The sequence below is a fragment of the Euleptes europaea genome, chromosome 17 (assembly GCF_029931775.1).
Source record: "Euleptes europaea isolate rEulEur1 chromosome 17, rEulEur1.hap1, whole genome shotgun sequence".
Classification (NCBI taxonomy): domain Eukaryota; kingdom Metazoa; phylum Chordata; class Lepidosauria; order Squamata; family Sphaerodactylidae; genus Euleptes; species Euleptes europaea.
Genome location: NC_079328.1, coordinates 15,909,672 through 15,935,431, shown reverse-complemented (window position 1 = coordinate 15,935,431; position 25,760 = coordinate 15,909,672). Strand labels below are relative to the sequence as shown.

At 46.7% G+C, this 25,760-nt stretch overlaps 2 protein-coding genes across 2 annotated transcripts in view; one reads left to right on the top strand and one right to left on the bottom strand.

The window, feature by feature from the left end:
* Window positions 1-4,801: 4,801 nt before the first annotated feature.
* On the top strand, window positions 4,802-25,016 carry DSTN (destrin, actin depolymerizing factor). The gene is made up of 4 exons (XM_056862519.1): window positions 4,802-4,846; window positions 12,631-12,938; window positions 13,737-13,813; window positions 24,778-25,016. Exons 1-4 carry the CDS (start codon window positions 4,844-4,846, stop codon window positions 24,885-24,887), a joined length of 498 nt encoding a protein of 165 aa, XP_056718497.1. The 5' UTR covers window positions 4,802-4,843; the 3' UTR covers window positions 24,888-25,016.
* A 204-nt stretch (window positions 25,017-25,220) lies between these two features.
* RRBP1 (ribosome binding protein 1) overlaps window positions 25,221-25,760 on the bottom strand; it is a 50,780-nt gene continuing 50,240 nt past the window's right edge. The window contains exon 22 of the mRNA XM_056862466.1: window positions 25,221-25,415. Within this exon, the coding sequence (XP_056718444.1) occupies window positions 25,374-25,415 (42 nt within the window). The 3' untranslated portion in view covers window positions 25,221-25,373. The remainder of the gene's footprint in view (window positions 25,416-25,760) is intronic.

The following is a 25,760-nucleotide window of genomic DNA, read 5'->3' as shown; positions in this document are numbered from 1 at the left end:
CCACTACCACCCCAAGATCCCTTTCTTGGTCTGTCGCTGCCGGCACAGATCCCATCAGTGTATATGTGAAGTTGGGATTTTTTGCCCCAATATGCATCACTTTACACTTGCTCACATTGAATCTCATTTGCCATTTTAATGCCCATTCTTCCAGTATGCAGAGATCCTTCTGGAGCTCTTCACAGTCTGATTTTGTTTTAACCACCCTAAATAATTTGGTGTCATCTGCAAACTTGGCTACTTCAGTTTAACTCCAGGTCATTGATGAACAGGTTGAAAAGCACCGGTCCCAACACAGATCCCTGAGGCACCCCACTGCTCACATCCCGCCATTGTGAGAACTGACCATTGATTCCTACTCTCTGCTTCCTATTTTTCAGCCAGCTCTCAATCCATAAGAGGACTTGTCTTCTTATCCCATGACTATGAAGTTTGCTTAGCAGTCTTTGGTGGGGGACTTTGTCAAAAGCTTTTTGGAAATCCAAATACACAATATCCACAGGCTCATTCCTGTCCACATGCTTGACGCTTTCAAAAAACTCTAATAGGTTAGAGACAGGACCTACCCTTACAGAAGCCATGTTGGGTTTTGCCCAGCAGACCTTGCCCTTCTATATGCTTGACAATTCTATCTTTAATAATGCTTTCCACTAATTTACCCGGAACAGATGTTAAGCTAACTGGCCTGTAATTTCCTAGGTCCCCCCTGGAACCTTTTTTATAAATGGGTGTTACATTGGCCATTCTGCAATCCTCTGGTACAGAGGCTGATTGAAGGGACATATTACATATCTTTGTTAGAAGTTCAGCAATTTCCCATTTGAGTTCTTGAAGAACTCTAGGATGAATACTGTCTGGTCCCTGTGACTTGTTAGTTTGCAGTTTGTCTAGATGTTCTAGGACTTCCTGCCTTGTTACCACTATTGCCTCAGTTCCTCATTTTCCCCTCTCCAAAATCTCTGTTCAGGAGAAGGAATCTGCCCTGTATCTTCAACAGTGAAGACAGATGAGAAGAATTCATTTAGTTTTTCAGCAATCACTTTATCCTCCCTATGAGTTCCTTTACTCCCATTGTCATCCAATGGTCCAACTGCTTCCCTAGCTGGTTTCCTACTCCTAATATACTTAAAGAATTTCTTATTGTTTTGATGTGTTTAGCAATATGCTCCTCAAAATCTTTTTTTTGCATCTCTAATTATCTGCTTGCATTTCCTTTGTGCAAGTTTGTGTTTGCTTCTGTTTGCCTCATTTGGGCAAACCTTCCAGTCTCTGAAGGAAGATTTCCCCCCCCCCCTCTAATTGCTTCCTTCACCTTACCCGTTGGCCATGGTGGTGACCTCTTGGACTTATTACTACCTTTCCTGACCTGCTGTATACGAGCTAGTTGAGCCTCTAATAATGTGGACTTGAGTAACCCCCAAGCCTTTTCAAGAGATTTAACCCTCCTAACTGTTCCTTTCAACTTCCTCTTTACCAGTTTTCTCATTTTAGAGAAGTTCCCTCTTTTAAAGTCAAAGGTAATTGTGTGAGATTTCCCAGTCACTTTCCCACTTGCATATAAATTGAATTTGATGCCGTTGTGATCACTATTGCCAACTGGCTCAACTACATCCACATCCTGCACTAAGTCACTGGCAGCACCACAGAGTATTAAATCCAGGATCACCTCCCCTCTGGTTGGGGAGGTTCGAGGGCCAGTCTGTTCGAGGGCACAGTCATTTAGGATGTCTAAAAATTTTAACTCTTTGGCTTGACTGGAGCATACATTTATCCAGTCAATATGAGGGAAGTTGAAGTCTCCCATTATTCCTACTTCATTACCTTTACATGCTTCCCTAATTTCATTCTCCATCTCAAGATCACCCTGAGCCATTTGGTCAGGGGGCTGATAGAATGTCCCCAGTACTAAATCTCCTTTGGGGCCCGGAATTGTCACCCATAAGGATTCTGTGGATGAGTCTGCCCTTTTTATGGTCTCTAGCTTATTAGACACTATGTCTTCCTTGATATACATAGCAACACCCCCTCCAATACGCTCTTCCCTGTCATTTCTATACAGTTTGTAACCAGGGATGACTGTATCCCACTGGTTCTCTCCCCTCCACCAGGTTTCTGTAATGCTCACTATATGTTTTCTCTTAAAACCATGCACTCTAATTCCCCCATTTTTGCTTGGAGGCTTCTAGCATTAGCATAGAAGCACCTCCACACTGTTTCTCTCTTTCAACTTGCCTGGCATGTGCCTTAGGGCATCTTTAAGTGGCTATCCATCATTTTTCCCCATTCCCTTTCATTTCTAAGTAATTCCTATGTGGGCAATCTGAAGCAATTTTCCCTTTGTCCGTATGCACTGAGTTTGCCCGAACCGGATGCTTCTCAGCTCCTGTCGGCTTTCCCCCCAGGTTCAGTTTAAAAGCTACTCTGCCACCTTTTTTATATTACGTGCCAGCAGTCTGGTTCCATCCTGGTTCAAGTGGAGCCCATCCCTTTTGTATAGGCCCGGCTTGTCCCAAAATGTTGCCCAGTTCCTTACAAATCTAAAGCCCTCTTCCCTGCACCACCATCTCAACCACGCATTGAGACTCACCAACTGTGCCTGCCTAGCTGGTCCTGCACGTGGAACAGGTAGCATTTCTGAGAAAGCTACCTTGGAGGTCCTGGCTTTTAGTCTCCTGCTAGCAACCTAAATTTGGATTCCAAGACCTCCGGACTACATTTCCCCACGTCGCTGGCGCCAACATGCACCACAACCACTGGCTCCTCCCCAGCACTATCTACCAGACTACCTAGACTAGGGTTGCCAACCTCCAGGTACTAGCTGGAGATCTGCTATTACAATTGATCTCCAGCTAATAGAGGTCAGTTCCCCTGGAGAAAATGGCCGCTTTGGCAATTGGACTCTATGGCATCGAAGTCACCTCCCCTCCTCAAACCCCGCCCTCCTCAGGCTCTGCCCTAAAAATCTCCCGCCAGTGGCAGCTGCCAGATCCCTCTTCACCACCGGCGGTAGGTTTTGGAGCGGAGCCTGAGGAGGGTGGGGTTTGGGGAGGGGAGAGATTTAAATGCCATAGAGTCCAATTGCCAAAGTGGCCATTTTCTCCAGGGGAACTTATCTCTATTGGCTGGAGATCAGTTGTAATAGGAGGAGATCTCCTAGTACCTGGAGGTTGGCAACCTACCACCCTACCTTAGACCCAGGGTACCCTGGAAAGTACTCTAACTACTCACCACCACCACTCAGGACCTCCTGAGAACCCACTGAGAAGGTAGTCTTCCAGCGCAGAGCAGCGGAGGCTAATCTGGTGAACTGGATTTGTTTCCCCACTACTCCTACACATGAAGCCAGCTGGGTGACTTTGGGCTATTCACAGCTCTCTTAGCCCCACCTACCCCGAGGGGAGGGCAATTGTAAGCCAGTTTGAGTCTCCTTAAGTGGTAGAGAAAGTCGGCATATAAAAACCAACTTTTCTTCTACTACATTTGTTTCTTTAAGTATTTGCTTATTTAATGCTTAAATATGCTTATTTAATGCTTATTTAAGCATTAATAAAAACAAAGTCTTCTTCTACTACATTTCTCAGTGGGTAGCCGTGTTAGTCTGTCTGCAGTAGTAGAAAAGGGCAAGAGTCCAGTAGCACCTTAAAGACTAACAAAAATATTTTCTGGTAGGGTATGAGCTTTCGTGAGCCAAGGCTCACTTCTTCAGAACTGAGATCAGAACTGAAGAAGTGAGCTGTGGCTCATGAAACCAGAAAATATTTTTGTTAGTCTGTAAGGTGCTACTGGACTCTTGCCCTTTTCTACTACTACATTTGTTTCTTTACGTATTTGCTTATTTAAGCATTTATTTATAATAATAAAAACCAAGTCTTCTACTACATTTGTTTCTTTAAGCATTTGCTTATTTAAGCATTTATTTATAATAATAAAAACCAAGTCTTATTTTATAATAATAAAAACCAATGCTTATTTAAGCATTTATTTATTATAATAAAAACCAAGTCTTCTTCTACAACATTTGTTTCTTTAGGTATTTTACTTATTTAAGCATTTGTTTATAATAATAAAAACCACGTCTTCTTCTACAACATTTGTTTCTTTAAGTATTTGCTTATTTAAGCATTTATTTATAGTAATAAAAACCAAGTCTTATTTTATAATAATAAAAACCAATGCTTATTTAAGCATTTATTTATAATAATAAAAACCAAGTCTTATTTTATAATAATAAAAACCAATGCTTATTTAAGCATTTATTTATTATAATAAAAACCAAGTCTTCTTCTACTACATTTGTTTCTTTAGGTATTTTACTTATTTAAGCATTTATTTATAATAATAAAAACCACGTCTTCTTCTACAACATTTGTTTCTTTAAGTATTTGCTTATTTAAGCATTTATTTATAATAATAAAAACCAAGTCTTCTTCTACTACATTTGTTTCTTTAAGCATTTGCTTATTTAAGCATTTATTTAACCTTTTATTGCATTGTTTAAATGTTGTAAGCCAGCCAAAGTCCTCTCTGGGGAGAGGGCGGGGGGTGTAAATTAAATCCACAATAAGAATAATACATCCCCTTTCGGTGTGACCCTCCCCCAACTGCCAGGGCCGCCGTTCCAGGCGCAGACCCCTCCCCCCTCCTCTCCTCTCCCTCTCCCCTGGGTCCCGAGGGAGGAAGAGCGAAGGGGAGCTGCCCGGTCCTCCCAGCGGGCAGAGGAAGAGGCGGGGCCCGCCGCTCTGGCCCGCCGCCTCTATGGGAAGGGCGCCACTACATCCGGCTCTGTCCGCGGGAGCTTCCGGCGTCGTGTGAGGAACGCCTTTCGTGCCGCAGAGATTTCGTCATGGTGAGTCGGAGCGGGGTTGAGGCGGGGGTCGGTCGGGCGGGGCCCGCCTGCGAAGAGCGGGGGTCGGTCGGGCGGGCCAATGTGGGGAGGGGGGCGAGCGAGCGAGCGTGTTCCGGGACCTCCTCGCCGCTCGGGTCAGGTCCGCCTTTGTTGGGTGGGGTCCCCGCGGAGGGCTAGCTGGGGGAGCACTGAGGGCAGGCCGCGGCTGCTTCTGCCCCCCCCCCCCACTCCCCGTGTTTGAGGGCTCAGAATGCGGGGCTGGCGCGCGGGGGGGGGGCGCTTCTCTTTGCCCCGTTTGCCGCGTTCCTGCCCTAACTAGTCCCAGGATGGCTGCGGCGTGGATGACTCAAACGGGGAGAGGAGCGCGCCGATGCGTCAACCGTTGACGGCGCGGAAGCCCTCGCAGGGCGCTGTGCGTTTTGCAGCAGGGGGGAAAAAAATGCGTCAAAAAGCAAAATGCACCCCAAAAATAAAATGCACCCAAAAGCAGAATGCCAGGGTGCGCTGGAACTGCTTCCCGCGAAGATTAATCCTATTTCCGCTTTAAAAATTTTGGCGGCAGTCACTGTCTGGGTGGCGTGGCTTCTGGGCGCGCCTGAGAAGTCCCTCCCTTAAAGACAATGAAGAATATGGGAGGGAATGGATGATATATTGTGAAAATGAATTAAATATGGGAAAGGTTAAAGGTTATGATTTAATCTAATTCTATTGATTAAAGTAGAAAGGATGAAGTACTCACTAATTAAAGCCTATAGAATGATATGTAATTTATGGAAATGGTTACATTGTAATAATGAATTAGAAAAAAATACAGAGGGGATTATATAGATATTAAAACTGATAGAGGAGGGGAGAGGGGGAGGCAAGAAAAGTTAATATAGATTAGGCTGATTGAAATTGTTTTAATTTATGAAACTTTGAAGATGACAATATTGAAATTGTATGTGATTCAATTAAAAATATATATATATTTTTAATAAGAAGTCCCTCCCTTCGCCCCAAGCCCCGTGGGGCTATTTGTGTGGCTTCGGCTCCTTCCTGCAAGTCTGTGTGGGGGGGTCCCCTCTTCGGACTCCGCCCCTCCATCACCCCAGCTGCTGCTCCCTAGTAGATGCTTGCCCCCACGTGGGGCTTTGGGAGCAAACAGTAGCCCCTCTTGATATCTCCTAGTTTTAAACTATGGTTATTTGAATAGCATTTTGTTTATACAGTCTCCTAAGCAGGTTTCACATGAATGACACGTAGTATTTCATTAAAAAAAAAACTTGGTTTCCCCACTCATACGCATGAAGCCAGATGGGTGACCTTGGGCTAGTCGGAGTTCTCTTAGAGCTCTCTTAGCCCCACCTACCTCACAGGGGGTCTGTTGTGGGAGGGGAAGGGAAGGCGATTGTGAGCTGGCTTGATCCTTCCTTAAGTGGTAAAGAAAGTTGGCATATAAAAACCAACTCTTCTAAAGGGGGTGGTCTGGCTGGATCATCTCAATTCATAAAGAAGCAAGAGAATGTTAACAGAATTCCCTGGTTACCAATTCTAGATTTAAAATATAGTGTTACTGTGGAAATGAGACCCTGCTTTTTTCAAATTAAAGTTTTTTATTGAATTTTTTGGGGTTTCCCCCCTAAGTTTTGCTTTGTACCTGCTGCTTTTTAAAAACAAACTAGAGTGGAACTGAAAAGTTAAGGACTGTTCAGCTAATGATTTGAATGGGCGAAGACCCTCAGTGAACCCTGTGGGTGAAGTTGCTCATCTAATGACAATATTTGGTCAAGCCACACTGGCCTTCTGCAGCATGGTGCCTGTTTGAAAGAGAATTCAGTTGTGGGGTTAAGTAGCCCTTCAGCTATCCTATTGTTCTTGCTATAAACTGAAGGTGATGAAAGGGTGCATCCTGACCATCAACTAATGACCACAATAATTGGTATTAGTTCAATTTACTTAATTTTATTTACTTCTTTTATACCCTGCCTTTCTCCTCAATGAGGGCACAAAGAAACTTAGCTCATTCTCTTCTTCTATTTTTTTTATCTTCACGACTTTGTAAGTGTAGTTTCAGCTAAGAGTGTGTGACTGATCTAACAAACTTCCATGCTAGAGTGACAATTGGAACCCAGGACTCTTAGATCCTAGTCTGTTGTTCTGACCACCTTGTGAGGTTTGGGGGCAGAACACTGGTAGATGGGAGTGAGAAGGACAGAAGGATGTCTGGCGGTATAAAGTGCCAAGAGATTGAGCTACAGTAGAAGGGCCTTGGCTGTTTTCCGCGACCTATTGATGAATTCATAGGCGTTTCTTAGGCAAATGTTGTTCCTGTTCATTCTGTGTCAATGAGGCCTTGAGCTGTTCCTTTTCCGCTTCATAAAAATGGAAGAGTGCTTACTGGATCAGACCATCTAATCCAACACCCTAATTTCCAGGAGTGGGCAAGCAGCCATGGAAGCCAATGTCTTCCCCTGGGGTTGCTCCCCAGCAGCTGGTATTCAAAGGTTCACCTGGAAGTTCTTTGTAGACATCTTGGCTAACAATGGTATCAACCCAATCATTAGCAAAAGGCCCACAGAAAAAAAAAGGCCTTGGGCCACAGTCAAACTGACTAACACAGTCGTTGACAGTAGCAGCTGTGCCGTCAAGGGCAATTTTGCCCATCCTATTGCAGCCATCAGAACCCGCCCAAGACATCCTGGTTCAGATTTTTCTGCCGGCGCTGACAGAGATGTTCCCAGTGCCAGATGTCTCCATCTCTAAGGGTCAGAAGACTCTCTGGCACTTCAGTACTGACCCTCAGTACTGGTGGTATGGGCTGTCTGAGACGAGGCATGTGAGGGTTTATCAATCTGGTTCCAGCCGCTGCGGTTAATCTTGTGGATTGTGGTCCTGTGTAAGATAGTATTGTTCTTGAACCCAAAGATCTAGGTCTCATTCTGATTCCTGGCAGGATCACCCTCAAGACCAATGATCCCAGAGCCCTTGTGACTGGAGATATCATTTCCCCTTCTGATTCTGTTGTGGCAGCTATGGGGTGAAAGGGGGGAAGGCTTTGAGGCAACTGCCTTCTGGATTGAAGAGTATCCAATCCCCCACTCTGATCTCTCTTACAGATTCTTTAGAGCCCAATCACCCACAGTCAAATAAAAAGGGGGACACAACCTTTAAATTAAAGATTTGTAGCATGTAAACTATGGGCTTAAAGATCTCTTATTTTGGAAACCTGCAAGACGAGGGGTCCCCAGCGTGGTGTCTGTGGGTGCCTGGGCGCCCGCCGACACCTTTTATGGCGTCTGCCAAATGGTTTTAGGAAGTGGGCGGGGCCAGGTAGGGTTTTTGCTCAGCAAGGCTTCTGATTGACTATTGGAGATTTGATTGGCTGTGCAGATTTTTAAAAAGTTGCTTTGGCAGCAGCTGCCACCTCAGCACAAGGATCTGTTACTGAAGTTAAGCCATGGCAATCATTTTGTGGCTGGCTCTGCCTCCTGCAGCAGCCGTTTTGTGGCAGCCATTTTGTTGCTCCCCACCCCCCGTGCCATGTCAGAATTCCAGGTGTGCCCGCAGGCTCAAAAAGGTTGGGGATCCATGTGCTAAACCAAGGCTGTACTTATTCGTGGGGTCAGTAGAGATAATGTATTCTTAGATATTTGACTTGACAGACAAGACACAGATGGAGATGAACAACAAAGGTTTATTTAACAGAAAATAAAGTATTTAATAAGGTCAATGTGATGTGTGGATAACCCCTGAGGGCAGGTTTGATTCCCCTGTCTCTGGATACGTTACCCCTGCAGGTTCAAGGCTGGTCTTTTCTCTCACAGAGCACCTGACCACAGAACCTACACACACCGGTTAGGAATGATGGGCCATTAACAGGATGCTTATTTGTCACACAAACAGGATGCCTATTTGACCCCCAAACCCTAACTAAAAGCCAGGTAAAAGCCTGGCTGACACTCCTTTCCAGAGCCATGAAATCCCTGTCTAAAGGGGGGAAAGTTATTCTTTATCCTTAAGAGCAGAGGTTGGCTCAAGCCCTCCCATCCAGTGGAGTTCCCTGGGCTCCAATTGGCTGACAATTGCACTTGGGTTTGCTTGAGGCCTAAATCACAAGGATTGGTTCAGAGCCCTGGAGGAGAGGTGGGAATTTTAAGGATGATTGCCACAACTGTGTTTGATGACCAGTCCACCATTGGTTTCAACCCATTACACGGAACTCTGGTACGTGGCTAGGAGCCTGTCCAACCTTGCAGCTTTCTGCAGGGCTGAAATCCACTGCAGCTGCTTTCATCTTATGAGCCTTGGATGACAGCTAAGCCATCTGTTCTGCAGCCTAAAATACTGCAACGCAGTAAAAATCATCTGGAGCAACCCCATTGGCCGCAGTGTCCAAGCTGTCCCCAGCATCAACACTGTCTGGTCAACTTCCGCTGACTCTCCTTGTACCAATTGAAGGAATCCCCTCTTTTTCAGGGTTTTTTCCCCCAAACAAGGCAAGTAGCTACGGTCTTACTGAGAAGGCATAATGTTATGCTACTCAGAACCCATTTATAAATCTCTAATCAGTGACAGTTGTATCTCTAGTTGAATAAAAAAAGAAAAAATGTATAAAATACTTTTGCGTATATAAATGTATAAAATACTTTGCACCTCACAAATTAGCAACCGTATAGACAAATTTATCGGATGTATGTTGGAGAGGTAGTCGGGGACATGCAGGTTTGGTACATGTCCAAAACATAAACTGAATCACTTTTTGCCAAAATAGATTATCAGTGATATGTTATGTAGTAATATACCACCAGATCTTAAGGTCATTCTACTAGGATGTTTAAAAGGATTCGTATCTGCTTCAGTTATTGGGTCGTTCTTAACTCTGCATGCAGCTGCTAAAACGGTTATTGCGACATACGGATAGAAACAGAATCCCCTTCTGTAAAATATTTCTTTCATCACATCCGGCATGTAGCCTCACTAACCAAATTAACAAATTACCAAAGAATGCAATGTGCAAATAAGTTCCGTGAACACAGGGCAATTTTCATTGTGTTTTGTAATAAAAAAGATAAGACCATTTGCTTTTATGATTTTTTGTAACTCCCTTTCCCCTTCTCTTTTTCTCCCTTTTCTTTCCTCCTTTCTTTGTATTAAATTATGTAGTGTCATATATGAAATAATTACAGTATAAACCTGAAATTGCAAAAAAAAAATCCCCTCTGTTTCAGGGAGTTTGCAGCTCTTGCTCAAGTATTAGGTATATCTGTTATTTTACTTGCAGAAAGCTAAGCCATTTATACTTTTGAATGCAATAAATAAGCTTGGTAGTACAATTTTTGTCTGCTGAGTTACAAATGATGCAGCTTATGTTGTTAGGACAGTAAAATAAGTCTTGCTAGCTAGTTGTCTGCAACATGTCTGGCAGAGGGGGGGATGAGTTTGCTATGGCTCTTTAGTTTTTGTGAGGGAGGGCTATAGAGGTCTGGGTTTTGCAGACTGCCGCTGTTACTTCCTCACAAGGGCCCCACGCACCCCTTTTCCTTAGGTGCTGAGTGGTGCAAATTGCTCTACTGTGCCAGTCGTTGCTGCAGTCTGTAAATGAACAGCAGATGCTGTCAGTCCCTGTTGTACTCTCTCCAAATGTCATTTCAGTCATCTAGCACTGTCAAAGACCTTTTGTAGAGGAACTTCTGGGAACCAATGAAAAATGCAGCCGCAGCACCCTCTGTTTCTGAGAACCTTGCCTTAAACACCGGTGTCTAACCCTTGGAATTCAAAGGAAAGATGAGAAAATGCATGTTCACAATGCATAAAATTGTACTGCTTGGCATATTTATGAAATTCAAAAGCAAAAAAATGCCTAAGGTATACTGAAACAATAATTACAAGTTTACTATCTTAAAGGCTGAGCAGCAAACTTCCCCCTCAGGCAACGAACCTCTCCCCCCTCCCATTTCCCCAATTGACAGAAACCAAACACTGGCTTTTTAATTTTAATCTTTTAATAATGATGTTTTTATGATTGGGATGCAACCAGCATTATCCAGAAATGGTCCAAAATCCTGCAATGTCTGTTTAGCACAGAAACCAGTAAAGTTAGTAGACACACCACAAGCAGTCAACCTCCCTTCATATTGCTTTTCATTCTTTGGAGGGAAAAAACTTCTACCCAAATATAATGTTCACCTTCATCTTAACGAAGTGAGGGCTAAGGTTAAATTTGTTAATTCTAATTATATTCTGTTTTTAAAAGCTTTCAATCCTAACCTTTAACTTTTACCTCGCTTGAATTTGGAGAATTGACTGTTGTCCCAGGTTGAAAGGAGCTTTTCTCCTCTTGCTCATGCTAGTTTCTTCACATGGTCTGTCTGTTTCCAAGCACAGACCCGTTTCTTCCATATGGTGCAGAAGGTGGTGGCGTCTGAAACAGGCTCGAACATGTCCATGGTATATGGAATGGGAATTGCCTAACGCTGTAGGTTATTTTCAGAAGTGTTTTAAGGGAGCAGAGGGCACTTAAAACAATGTTTTAAAACCTTTCCTTATAAAGCATTTCACTTTTCATTCTATAAGAAAATACTTTGTAGGAACTTTTTAAAAATTCTGTCCCAAATCCTGTTTTCCCCCTACTTTTCCAGTTCGCCTGGGGCCCCGGGGCCTTCAAATCTCTACCTTTGACTGTACAATACTGGCTGTTGCCATCTTGCTTGGCTAGTTTACAGTAGTGGTTAGAGCATCAGACTAGGATCCGGGAGGTCCAGGTTCTAATCCCCACTCTGCCAAGGAAGCAGAGTGGGCCAGTCACACACTCTCAGCCTAACCTACCTCATAGGGCTGTTGTGAGCAAAAAAAGGGAGGAGAGGTAAACAGTGTAAGCCACTTTGGGGGCACATTGGGGAGAAAGATGAGGTGTAGATGGTATAAGTAACTAAATAAATAAAATACTCTTCAGTATGAGTGTAGGGTGGAGATTATTTGTTTAAACATGGTTGAGATGCACAGCATCTGGTTTTTTGGATCTAATCCAGCCAATGCAGTCCTTACATATATTTTGAAATTTTCTGGGGTTTATTTTCAGTAAGTTAAGATGCTTTCTTTTCTAAAACTGCACAGGGCCTCAGACTGTTAATTGGAAGGTGTAACTACAAAGCTACTTATGCTGTCTTCTCTGTGCTTATTGTCTTCATGCATTTCCCTTAATCTTTGAGTGAAAAGCTTCAACTTTCATAGGAAAGATACTTCAACCTTCTGATCATGTTAGTTTGCTTCTCTGCACTTACTTAGATCTGTCATTTCCTTTTCATTTTGACGATTGACAAACTAGCTATAGCAAAAAAAAAAAAGCAAAAAAGCAGAAGTGGTTTTAGAGTACAAGGTATTGCAATTTTTTTGGTTGATTTTCTATCAAAACTTATGGTGAGCACTTCATCCTGAATGTTGTTCTGCTTACATTGCCTAAAAAAGGCTTGGATCCAACAATGCAGAAATGTAAACAGACTTCCGTACAAGATTGTGTGCAACTCTTGACACTTTCCTTCCTGTATAATATAGGACCCAGAAACTTGCACAAGATCTTGCAAAGTGGAAACAAAAGTGTTAGTGGCTGCTGCAGTCTTATTTCTTGCATTTCCGCTTACATAAGAGCTCTAGTTCAAATGGCTGTTTTGTGCTGGGTCCAACCCCAAAATGGATATATTAGAAATAATTATTGAGTGCATAGAAATTCCTCATGGCTCTAATCAGTGTCTGTAAGCCCAAGAAAGGAACGGGGGCTCTTAAAACCCATCCTTGTACCTTAACAGGCATCCGGTGTGCAAGTCGCTGATGAGGTCTGCCGCATCTTTTATGACATGAAAGTTCGGAAGTGTTCTACACCCGAGGAAATCAAGAAGAGGAAAAAGGCCGTTATCTTTTGCCTCAGCCCAGACAAGAAATGCATCATTGTGGAGGAAGGCAAAGAGATCCTCGTGGGTGACATTGGCGTGTCGGTTACAGATCCTTTCAAGCACTTTGTGCAGATGTTGCCAGAAAAAGATTGCCGCTATGCCTTGTATGATGCAAGCTTTGAAACAAAGGAGTCCAAAAAAGAGGAGCTGGTGTTCTTCTTGTGGTAAGATGGAAGCGATAGCACGTGGGTGGCAATGCCATGCAGCATTCCAGTCCGTGCCAATGAAGTTATGTGAACAGACACAGCAAATGTATTAGGGGTACAGCGACTGCCGCTGTTTGAATTGTCAGAAGTGCAACATTGTTGGGGCAGGGGGCCTTGGTTGGGGTCACAGGGCATCTATGTGCTAGCTCCATTATACCCCTTCCAGATTTCTGCAGAACGCAGGCAAGTTTCGCACTCATGGCTATGTTTCCCCAGTGATAACAGGGTCTGGTGCTCTTGGAGGGAAATCTCAGGCAAAATCTGCCATGCGTGACCTGAGTGCCCAGGGAAAGAGGCAGGTTTTGTCTTCTGTCAGATTTGTCCCAGAATGCAGCCTACTGACTTTGTCCCACTGCACCCCTTTTACTTGCATGGCCCTGCCCAAATTTCTTACCTTTCCTTTCCCTAGATTTAACATCACTGGCTATCTATCAACCACTTCACACTTGGGGGGAAAAAAAAGGGAAATGAAATTTAATTTTTCCTTGACACTATAAAGAGAAAAGTTGCCACATCTCTCACACAGTTGACCAGTCTATTTGACAAATTATAACACAGTATCCACTTCTCATTTGCCCTAATTTCCATTTTTTGTCTGCACAAGAGTGTAATGGAATCTTAAGAGCTAGCTTTTTAATACAGCAAGAGGGGAGAGGCTCTTGTCCATGCAGTGGTATATAAAAATATGGACTAAAGCTACTCTTGTGGCTTGGTGATAAGTGCACTAACCTTGGTTTGTTTGGATATACTAACCAGGGCACCGGAACAGGCTCCACTTAAAAGCAAAATGATCTACGCAAGCTCTAAAGATGCAATCAGAAAGAAATTCCCAGGTATGTAATCTCAGATGGTCGTTCACTTATTACCGGAAATTTTCTGTGTTGGATATGGTTTTTGGGTTTTTTTAAAAAAGAATTGCTGTTTTACTGGACTGCTGAGGAAGTTACATGATGCTCCAGGTAAATAAAAGTTGCACTTGTGCCCAAGAGCAATATCCATGCGCCAACCCACCGAAATGAACACGAGCTGTGCAAGAATGCCATACAAATCAGCCACTTGTTTCATATTAACGAGTGTTGTATAGGAGGACTTTCTGGTGGATTGTGCCACATGGAAGCATGGCAAAAGCTGCCTGGTTTCGTTTGGTACAGTACTGTTGTTCCACTGTGGAGCACAGAGCCGATATTTCTGTGCACCACAAATGCTGGTTGAGGTGGATAATCTTGATACCTCAATCAAATAAAAAGATGACCTTTTTTGCTGTCTTTTAATACCGTATAGTTGAGCAGAGGAAATGGGAATACACCAGCGTGGCTGTGTGTAGCAAATGGTTGCATTGCAAGGAGGTGTAATGACAAAAGCCAAATACTAACAAAGTATTGGTGTCTAAAGTTGGAGGTGAAACCATTAGTGAGAATTTCAGAACTCTACACATGAAACTGCCTTATGCTGTATCAGACCATCAAGATCCATCAAAGTCGGTATTGCCTACTCTGACTGGCAGCAGCTCTCTAGGGTCTCACATCACCTACTTGCTTGGTTCCTTTAACTGTAGATGCCGCGGATTTAACCTGGGACCTTCTGCATGCCAAGCAGAGGCTCTACCGCTGAGCCACAGTCCCTTCTCATCACAGATGCATTAGTGTATTTATCTCTCGCTGCAAATATCCAGTGATCAAACTCTTGCTTGCCTTCTTATCTAATGATTGTAAGAAGAGCATGAGTATAGCTGGCAGATACCTCATTCAGATCATTGGCTAGTGAGGTGAGCAAAGGCTTCCCGTCTTGCCCCCTTTCCCCTCTCTTTTCTACATTCTTTAATCAGTGATGCCACCGAGCCTCTATTTTGGTTCACCTTCTCCCTCCACCACCCTTTTTGACATAGTACCAGCTCCTTTCTAGCTTATAATCACACCAAAAGATGGAAAGCTACTGGAAGGAGTAAGGTCACACCCAAGCCCATCACTTTACTGAGGAACACAGCCTTTCCAGAGAGTAGCAACGTTGCCTGGTGTTGGGCAACTGGGCAGTTAATCAAGGCTGTTCCAAGGGATCGGCCAGTAAACTGTTTACCGCAAAAGGTTCCTGCTGTGTTAACATTATGTCAAGGAAAAAAACACACATAAGAAAAACCATGCTGGATCAGAGCAAGGTCCATCAGGTCCAGCAGTCTGTTCACACAGTGGCCAACCAGGTACCTCTAGGAAGCCCACAAACAAGAAGACTGCAGCAGCATTCTCCTGCCTGTCTTCCACAGCACCTAATATCCTAGGCGGGCTCTTCTGATAATGGAGATAATAGATGTGCATCATGACTAGTATTCGTTTTTACTAGTAGCCATGGATAACCCTCTCCTCCATGAACATGTCCGCTCCCCCCTTAAAGCCTTCCAAGTTGGCAGCCATCACCACATTCTGGGGCAGGGAGTTCCACCATTTAACTATGTACTGTGTGAAGAAATACTTCCTTTTGTCGCTTTTGAATTTTTCACCCTCCAGCAGATGACCCCACGTTCTAGTATTGAGGGAGAAAAGCTTCTCCCTGTCCACTCTCCACACCATGCATAATTTTATAGACCTCTATCATGTCTCCCCGTAACCACTTTCTTTCCAAGCTAAACACCCCTAAGCGTTTTAACTGCTCCTCATAGGGCACACAGGTCAGACAGTCCTAATAATGTAATTTGCTCTGTTTGTATTGCCCACAAAACCGCTAATGTGATAAGTCTGCCTCCAGATAGACCTTCACCACATGGAGACTTCTCACTCCTTTTTCGAAATTTTTGGGAGCATTTCAGCCAGCCAAGTAGCCCACCTCTGTGCCCTCTTTGCCCCATTTTTGTCCTAAGCTTGGTCAGAGATTTTGTGTGTTTGGCTCAAGCCCCTTGCCTTATAAATGGGGCCAGAATCGGTCCCCCAATCAAATCTGTGCCTGCCCAGGAACACCTGTGTCTTCTGAGCTGCAAAGCACCTGTTCTGATGCATATCACACGTGTCTGCTTATTCTTATCTCAGATTACTTTTGAATTATTGCTGCCCAAACGCTTGGATCCCTGCCCAGGGAATCTGACCTTTTCCCAGAACTTCGCCAATAGGTAGCTCTACTATCTGCTTTATCTATTTGCCTGTTTGGTCTCTTGCCTCCCTCTTCACCGTGTGCATGGAAGCTTGGAACCTGTGGCTCTTAAAATGGGCTGCCTAAGTGTTGAGCACTGTCTTGAATGCTTGATATCGTTTTGACAGCTTGAATTTACTAATTCGTCAGCCCAGCTTTTACGTTGTTCCCCCAGTATATTTTTGTTTCTGACGGCAACCTACCTGGATTGTTGTTATTCCCTGTAGGCTTTCAAAGGAGCAAAGAAACTTTGTTAGCAGGTCTGCTATAGTCATTGGCCTGGTTAATGCCCAAGTTGGAAACATTCCTTTAAACTGGGTGTAGAATCTAAATCAGCAGCTCTTTTAGCATAGGAGGGATAGTCAGCAGAAGGAATGTTTTTTTGCTTACGTTCCAGCTATTTTTGTATGGGTCTGAGCCTGGCTAGAAAATAGGCCATGTTCATATTGACACATCCAGTTAATGTGGCTCCCTGCCCACGTGTGGTAATGCCAGATTCAAGGCAATTTTCTAAGGATTCTTTGGCTCCTCTCTCCTTTTGCTTCTGCTGTGATAGTAAAGGGTGAAATCCAAATCGTGGACACCTGTTAAGTAACTTCATCATCATGGTTCCTGTCCACAAGACTAAATGTGGAACGAGCAAGATACTTTGCCTGTTACACCTGCCATATTTGTATTCTTTTAATTTTATTTTTTCATTTTCTCCCTAATTGGGACCCAGAGCAGCTTACCACATTTGTTATCCCGTCCTGTGCTCTATCCTTACAACAAGTACTTTGTGAGGGTCTCTGTCTTTGTGTCTCTGCTTTCCATCACCTGCGGTATTATCAGTGAACTCGTAAAAGCAGTTCACACCTTCTGGTCTCAGGCGCCAGGCCTGATGGCCCATGTATCTTCCCCCCCGCTGTTTTCCTGCCAGTACTCCCTCAGGCTGGTGCGGCCTTGGAAGTGTGATAGCCGCACCAGACTTCCTGGGATCCGTCTGATGTTTTGTATTATGCCAAGCTTGTAACTTCCCATAACAATAAGTGTGAACCCCAGTGCCCCAGTGCCCTGGAGTCAATATATTCTGTAAACCCGTATAGCCCCTCACTTGCAACTTTCTACCTGTGCCTGTCTCATCTCCTGAAGGCTTCAATAAATCTATTGTTTCTGTATCAACGTCTGAGCAACTGATTTGAAGAAGCAAACTCAGAGAGGGGGATCTCTCACATTAAGTTGCAAGTCTTTGCCTCTCGGACTGCAGCTGTACCGCTTTGGACAGAATGTCAGCCGACGAGGACACCACCCCTATCCCCGATGCCCCCAAGGCTCCGGACGAGCCGGAGAAGCCGGACCCGAAGGAGGAGGGAGCCAAGCCAAAGAAACCGAAGGGTCGCGCCCCCGACCAAGATCGGGACGAACGTCCCCGGGGGCTTACTTATTGGCTGGACTCTCCCAAAGGCTGGTCGCTCTCGCGGACTGCGGCGAAGGATCGCCGGTTGGCCTTCCCCAGCACGGGACTCGAAGGGGACCCGGCCCGCAAAGAGGCCCTCATGGAGGAAGAACGAAAGCAGTGGCAGGAAGACCGCCGGGCTATGCAGGAGCAGATGGAGACCATGCAACGCGTAATGGGTGAGATGGCCACGGCCCTAGATGCGCTGAAATTGCAACCTCCAGCCGGTGCTCCCCCAGACGGGGCGCCGGTAGTTCCGCCCGCAACCCCTGCCCCCCCGGCCCGTCGGGACCTGAAAGTCACGTATGACGGGTCGGGAGACCAATTGACCTTTTTTATGGTCCAAGTGGACATTTTTATGCGGGAACAAGGCCGAACCTTCGTTTCTGAGGAGTCCCGGGTGCAGTACGTGGCTTCCTTACTGCAAGGGGAGGCGGCTGCCTGGATGGTGTTGCAGTATGAACTCCGCTCGCCGGTACTGCGAACCCTGGACGAGTTCATGGTAGCACTCCGAAACCGTTTTGAGGACCCGACTCTGGGTGAGCGGGCTAAAGCCTCCCTGATGCAACTGCGCCAAGGGACTAAGTCGGTGGCGCAGTATGCAAGTGAGTTCCAGTCACTGGCTAGCCGAATTCTGGACTGGAGTGAAGCTACCTTGGTACAGTGTTTCAGGGAGGGTCTCAACCCAGACCTCCAACATTGGGCCTTCATGCAAGGGAACCCCCCGGATGTGGAAGGTTGGGTTCGCCATGCTGCTGACATCGAGAATCGCAAGCAACTCCTGAACTTGTCCAAGCAACGGCTTGGGCGAGACCCCAGGCCCCGAGGTGACCGTGGCCGGGAACTCCGGCAAGGGGGTGGCGGGGGTCTCTCGGCCGCGGAACGCCGCAAGCGGTTCGAGGCCGGCGTCTGCCTGATCTGCGGGGGAAAGGGTCACTTTGCATCGCAATGCCCCTCTCGCTCAGGCCGTCCGACCCCCCCCCGCCAAACCCAGGCCGAGCCGACGAAACCGGCCGCCGACAGCCAGCCTCGCCGCAGAAGTGGACCACTGAGCCGGCGCTCCGGCGCACCCTCCGCTCTCCACGCGCGCCCCCAGGATGGGGCATCCGACTCTACGGTCCCATCGGGGTCCCGGATTACAAATACCGTCTTTGATTCGGACGGCTCCCCGGAAGCCACCACCCCGTCCCCCTCTTCCAGCGAGGAGGAAGAGTGGGAACAGCCGGCAAAAAACGCCGTCGGTCTGCTGTAGAGGGGGCTCCGCAGCAGACCGTCCCTATCGTTGTGCAAGGAGCTCCACCGATGGTAAGCGCCCAAGAGGACAATGTATTTGTGCGTGTTCATCTGTCCCTACCCAAAGGGGGTCCCCCGTTAGAGGTCCCCGCGTTGGTCGACTCGGGGTGTGCCCGCACCATGATAAATGAGGAAACTGCCAAGAAGTTGGGGGTCCGGCGCAAGCGGCTTCCGGGACCCCTCCGTTTTTCCCAAATGGACGGGAGTGACTTTAAACGGGGCCCTGTGACCCACAGAACTGCAGCCGTGATTATGTCCGTGGGGGAACATTGGGAACGGTTGTATTTCACCATCGCCCCTATTGTAACCCCTGTGGTGTTAGGGATGAACTGGTTAAGGGGACACAATCCCTCCATTGATTGGGTTAAACGGGTGCTTTCTTTCCCCGAAAACCCCTGTGGGTTGCATGACAAGGAACGGGTACTCAGAACTCCAGCCGCCGCACTGGTAGGGTCCCCCGCCCCAGTCTCTCCTCAATTACCCTCTGAGTACTCGCAGTTTACTGATGTTTTCGATGTTAGAGAGTGCGACGAACTGCCTCCCCACAGAGAAACGGACTGTGCCATCGAGATCGTAGGGGAAGGCAAACTGTCTAAGGGAAAGGTTTACCCCATGAGCCCCAGTGAAAAGACTGTATTGCGGGACTATCTGGATGTCAATCTGGCGAGGGGTTTCATACGCCCCTCCAAGGCTCCTTATTCAGCCCCAGCTTTCTTTGTAAAGAAAAAGACGGGAGATTTAAGACTGTGTATTGACTTTCGCAGACTGAACGCAGTCACCCAGTCTAATGCTTACCCCCTCCCTCTTATTCCTGACCTTCTAGCACAATTAAAGGAGGGCCGAATCTTCACCAAACTGGACTTGGTAGAAGCCTACCACCGCATTCGCATCAAAGAAGGAGACGAACCCAAAACGGCCTTTTCCAGTTGTTTTGGGATGTTTGAGTACCTGGTCATGCCGTTCGGACTTTCGGGGGCTCCGAGTGTCTTTATGCAATTAATTAATGAAGTTTTGCATGATTTACTGTTTCGGGGGGTGGTGGTATTTCTCGATGACATTCTTATTTACTCTGAGACCATGGAAGAACATGTGCGCCTAGTGCGAGAAGTGCTCCAGCGGCTGCGGGAGCACAAACTGTATGCTAAGGTGTCCAAGTGTGAATTCCACCAACCTTCTATTACATTTTTGGGGTATGTGATTTCCCACCAAGGGTTGGAAATGGACCCCGCCAAGGTCCAGGCGGTGCGGGACTGGGAAACCCCCACTACCCGCCGCCAACTTCAACAGTTTTTGGGGTTTGCCAACTTTTACCGGAATTTCATTCCCAACTTTGCCCAAGTTGCGCTTCCCCTCACTGCCCTGTTGCGTACCAAGGACAGGGGGGCTAGCGCCGCACTCCCCTCAGCCCGTCTGCAATGGTCTCCCCAGTGCCAGCAAGCTTTTGAACGTTTGAAGCTACTTTTTTCATCCGAACCCGTTTTGGCTCACCCGGATTGCACCAAGCCCTTCGTGGTGCAGGTGGATGCCTCGGATGTAGCAATGGGCGGGGCCCTATTGCAGAGGGATGAGGGGGGACGGTTAAGGCCATGCGCCTACTTCTCCAAGAAGTTTTCCCAGTCCGAAATCAACTGGGCCATTTGGGAGAAGGAGGCAGCAGCGGTCAAACATGCCCTTACCATATGGAGACACTTCTTGGAGGGGGCCGAGCTGCCGTTCGAAGTGTGCACAGATCACAAGAATCTTGAGGCTCTCAAGGGAGCTAGAAAACTCAATGCCAAACAAATTCGGTGGGCCCAATTTTTTGCAAAATTCCGGTTCACCCTCAAACATGTCCCTGGCAAAGAAAATGCCCTAGCTGATGCTTTGTCACGACTTCCCCAGTATCGCAACGATTTCGATCGCCCCGTCGACTCCCTGTTCACTCCCGAACAGCGAGGGGAAGTCCCTGGCTTAGCCGTCACCACCCGATCCCAAGCCCGCCAACCGGAGACCCCCCCTACGCTCAAAGGTATCCCGGAAGTGTTCCAACAGCGACTCCGGGACGCCTCCTTGCAGGAGGAGGAGCACAATCTCCTCCCCCCTGGCTTGGAACGAACCAACACTCGGTGGGTGCAAGGGGGGAAACTATATGTCCCATCTTCCCTTCGCAAAGAAGTATTGGGACTTGTACATGGGGCCAGGCTAGCAGGTCATTTTGGTTTCGTAAAAACGCTTCACCTGGTTCGAAGGCAATTCTGGTGGCCCGGTATGAGATCTGATGTGGAGTTGTATGTGCGCAGCTGCCCCACCTGCGCCACAGCCAAGAAACGGATGGGAAAACCCCCGGGGCTTCTCAAACCGCTTGAGAACCCCTCCCGTCCCTGGGAAGTCATCGCCATGGATTTTATCACCGACCTACCTCCAAGTCGGGGGAAAACGGTTCTCTGGGTTATCACAGACCTCTTTTCCAAACAGGTTCATTTCGTTCCATGTGCAGGTCTTCCTTCAGCCCAGGGCTTAGCTAAACTGTTCATCACGCACGTCCTCAGGCTACACTCGATCCCGAGGAAGGTCCTCTCCGACCGGGGGGTCCAGTTTGTTGCCAAATTCTGGCGGGCTTTCCTAAAGTTAATGGGAGTGGAGGAACAGGGCCTTTCTTCCGCCTATCACCCCCAAACGGATGGTCAAACAGAACGAGTAAATGCGGTAGTAGAATGTTATTTGCGCTGCTATGTAAATTTCCACCAGGATGACTGGGTTGACCTGCTGCCATTTGCCGAATATGCGTACAACAATGCGCCTCATTCCTCTACCGGCTTTAGTCCCTTCCAAGTTATATACGGGACGGATTTTGGCCCTTTCGGTTCTGCCCCCGTCTCGCCAGAGCTCCAGTCTACCCCTGATCTTCAGGAGTGGATTCAGGTGGTTAAATCCACCTGGCCATGGTTGCTCAAAAATCTGGAAAGGGCAAAAAGCAAGTACAAGGAACAAGCGGACAAACACCGGTCTCCGGGATGGGAACTCAAGGTGGGGGAGCAAGTCTATCTGTCCACCAAAAACCTCCGCTCTCTTCGCCCCTGCAAAAAACTGAGCGACCGTTATGTAGGACCTTTCCCCATTACCAGGGTAATCAACGAGGTTACCGTGGAACTGAGTCTCCCTAAGACACTCAAGGGGGTTCATCCAGTCTTCCATATAAGCCTCCTCAAACCTTATGTAGCAGCTCCCCAGTTCCACCCCCCTCCCGCTCATGAGATTCCTACCGTAGTAGGAGGGGATACCCATTTGGAAATATCCAAGGTTTTAGATTCCAAATGGAAGAAAGGGAAACTGTTTTACTTTGTTCGCTGGAAAAACCTTGGCTCCGCTCATGACGAATGGGTGGCCGCACCCCACATGGCAGCTCCTCGCTTGGTCCGAGAATTCCACCTCGCTTATCCCGATAAGCCTCGTCCTCCCGGAGGGGGGCCTTAAGGGGGGCAGAATGTGAGGGTCTCTGTCTTTGTGTCTCTGCTTTCCATCACCTGCGGTATTATCAGTGAACTCGTAAAAGCAGTTCACACCTTCTGGTCTCAGGCGCCAGGCCTGATGGCCCATGTATCTTCCCCCCCGCTGTTTTCCTGCCAGTACTCCCTCAGGCTGGTGCGGCCTTGGAAGTGTGATAGCCGCACCAGACTTCCTGGGATCCGTCTGATGTTTTGTATTATGCCAAGCTTGTAACTTCCCATAACAATAAGTGTGAACCCCAGTGCCCCAGTGCCCTGGAGTCAATATATTCTGTAAACCCGTATAGCCCCTCACTTGCAACTTTCTACCTGTGCCTGTCTCATCTCCTGAAGGCTTCAATAAATCTATTGTTTCTGTATCAACGTCTGAGCAACTGATTTGAAGAAGCAAACTCAGAGAGGGGGATCTCTCACATACTTGCAAGATAGGTGAGGCTGAGAGATTGGCTCAAGGTAACCCAGGAAGCTTCCATGGTAAAGAATTCGAACCCAGTTCTCCTGGGTTTTAGCCCTAAACTCTAACCACAATGCCGTGCCAGCTCTAAGGACTTGCAGAGGCCCCGTTTGCCCAGAAGTAGCTATTTGAAGTTGTAAGCCTACCCTTTTTATTTAGATTTTTACCTTAACCTACCCCCACACACAACACACACCATTCTTCCATGGAATTCTCCTAATTCTGGAGTTGAGTGCTGGGACCTTGGTTTTTTCAGATTGATGTCATTCATTCCTTCAAAGCACCTTCAGCAAAAAGGAGGCACTATCATCTAGCTATTTCTGAACTTGGCCCTAAAGTGTGGATCAAAAAAATCTACACAGTGGAACCAGAGACAAGCAGGGAAGATTTCTCCACAAACCTAAGAAGAAATCCAGAAAAGTCTGAAATCTAAACAGTAATCTTAGAAAATGAGGTAAACCTCCCCAAAATAAAACAAAACTTCTGTACCTTTAAGAAATGAATTCCCACCAAGCTCTTACATGACTATACTCTGATATCTCACTGACTATTTAGGGGTTTACTAGGCTAACTGCAACTATATTGCTGAGTCTTCCCAGCCTTGGTTTCTGTAAATCAAAGGTGGGAGGGAGCAGGGGTAGACTAGGAGGCCGAAACAGCCCTAGAAAGGGCCATGCCCATTTCCTCTCACCTGATGGAGGAAGTACCTGCTGGGGCCAGGCCTGGCAGTGGCCTCCATGCAGCTTGCCTTGGCGACTCGCTGTCTGCAAGCCTTGGCCTGGCACAGACAACTTTGCTCGGGTGACTCGCAACCGCAGAGCTTGCACGACTCGACCAGCCTGGAGCTGGCAACCACACAACTCACCTGAGTGGCTCAACCGTTGCATGAGTTTTGCTGCTTGGCTTGACTTTTCCTGGGGGGAGGCTGGCAGAGGGGAGGAGGGAAAGCTGGAAGGGGCAGATGCAGAGAGGTTGGTTGGTAGTTGGAGAGAAGGAAGCAGGAAAAGGGGAGAGGCTACGTAGGCTGCCAGGAGGGGAAAGGGAATAGTGTGGGGAAGGGGAAACGGGGAAATTAAACACTCCCCACAAGTCCAAGTTTGAGTCCTACTACGTTATTTGTTTTACGTCATTCATACCCTGTCTCTCTCCCTGAGACCAAAAGCAGTCATTCTCTGCTGCTCCATTTTGTCCTTAACAGCAACCCTGAGAGGTAGGTTAGGTGGAGAGTGTGTGGCTGATCCAAGGTCACCCAGCGAGCTTCCACGGCAGTTGGGATTTGAACCTGGGTCTCCCAGGTCCTAGTCCGACACTAACCTCTGTACCACATTGGCTCTCTGTTGATTGAAAAATGCTTGTATCATGCTTTTTTCCCTTTGAGAAACAGAGTCCCAAGGCTTACAATATATGCAGGCCACAAAAACGTGCAAAACTAGCAAAGATTTAAGAATATGGCAGAGTCAAAACTAACCTAATAAAAGACCGTCCGCAATTCACCATAGCCTAAAAAACAGAATTCAGCCAATGGCTCTGGGAAACAGATGTCTGGGCAATCCCCTCGCCTTCTCTGGCGGGCCGTTCCGCAAGACAAGGAGAATGGCTGAAAATGCCCATGACCAGCAGCAGAGAAACGAAGAAGAGTTGGTTTTTATATGCCGACTTTCTCTACCACTTAAGGGAGAATCAAACCAGTTTACAATCACCTTCCTTTCCCCTCCCCACAACACACACCCTGTGAGGTAGGTGGGGCTGAGAGAGCTCTAACAGAGCAGTGATTCCCAAAGTCACCCAGCTGGCTTTGTGTAGGACTGGGGAAACAAGCCCGGTTCACCAGATTAGCCTCTGCCGCTCATGTGGAGGAACGGGGAATCAAACCCAGTTCTCCAGATTAGAGTCCGCTCCTCCAAACCAGTGCTCTTAACCACACCACTCTGGCTCTCCATCCTGTATGAGAGACTCAGGAGCAGGGCGAACCCAGTAGCTCCCACAGCTACCTAACTTGTTCCCTTCCTTTCCCAGGCATAAAGCATGAGTGTCAAGCAAATGGGCCGGAGGACCTCAACAGAGCCTGCATTGCTGAGAAGCTGGGCGGCTCCCTAATCGTGGCCTTTGAAGGCTGTCCTGTCTAGTGCCACACCTACAAGGGTTACATGCGGTGTAAAGGACCAGAGTATTGTTAACTGTCAGGATGTTGTCTCAGAATAAAATAGATTTTGACATGATGGTTAGCATATAAGTAGCCTTTTCAACTTAATAAAAAAACCACCTTAAAGATATATCGTAGTGTGTTGGTTATATGTTCTTTCTGTCGACCTCTCGTGAGGAGGTTAGCCCTTGCAAGAGGATGGGAACACTTTGAGGGCATGTGCGGGAGAGGGCCAACAGGCTGGTTGGGGCTTTCTCCCAACCCAGGAACGAATATAGTTCTTAGTAAATGGTTGAAGAGATCCACTAAAGACTGGTTGCAGCAGAATGTACCTTTATTCCTTTAAAGATATGAAAATACAATTTGAGTCACTAATGTCTTTTTTCTTTGTCTACAGCAAATTGTGTATAGTTTAGGAATGTGTAAGGCATTTTGTACGGTGAATAGCATCTCCTGGGTTTTGAATTCATCAAACAGATGTTCCTTCCTTCGCACTATCCTCATTTTCTCCCTGCGAAGGAATGAAAAGTATATTATTGTACACGTTAATATCACAATATGGATTCTACAGGAATCAGTAATTTTTAAGGAGGATCATGCCAGAGCCTTCAAAACGTTCCAAGATCCAGGAAGACCAAACATAGGGTTTCTGGGTTCCCCCTTGCCACCGGCGGGAGCTTCAGTGGGGGGAGGTTCAGGAGCTCACAGCATGTGTGCACAATAATGTGATGGGGACACTCTAGCATGTCCCTCAAAAAAATGATGGTTTCCATAGAGTTTTTGAAGGTTGTACTAGAGCTTCCCCGTCGCTTTCAGGTTTATCCCAGAAGGGACTTTATTGTGCCGTGTGTCACTG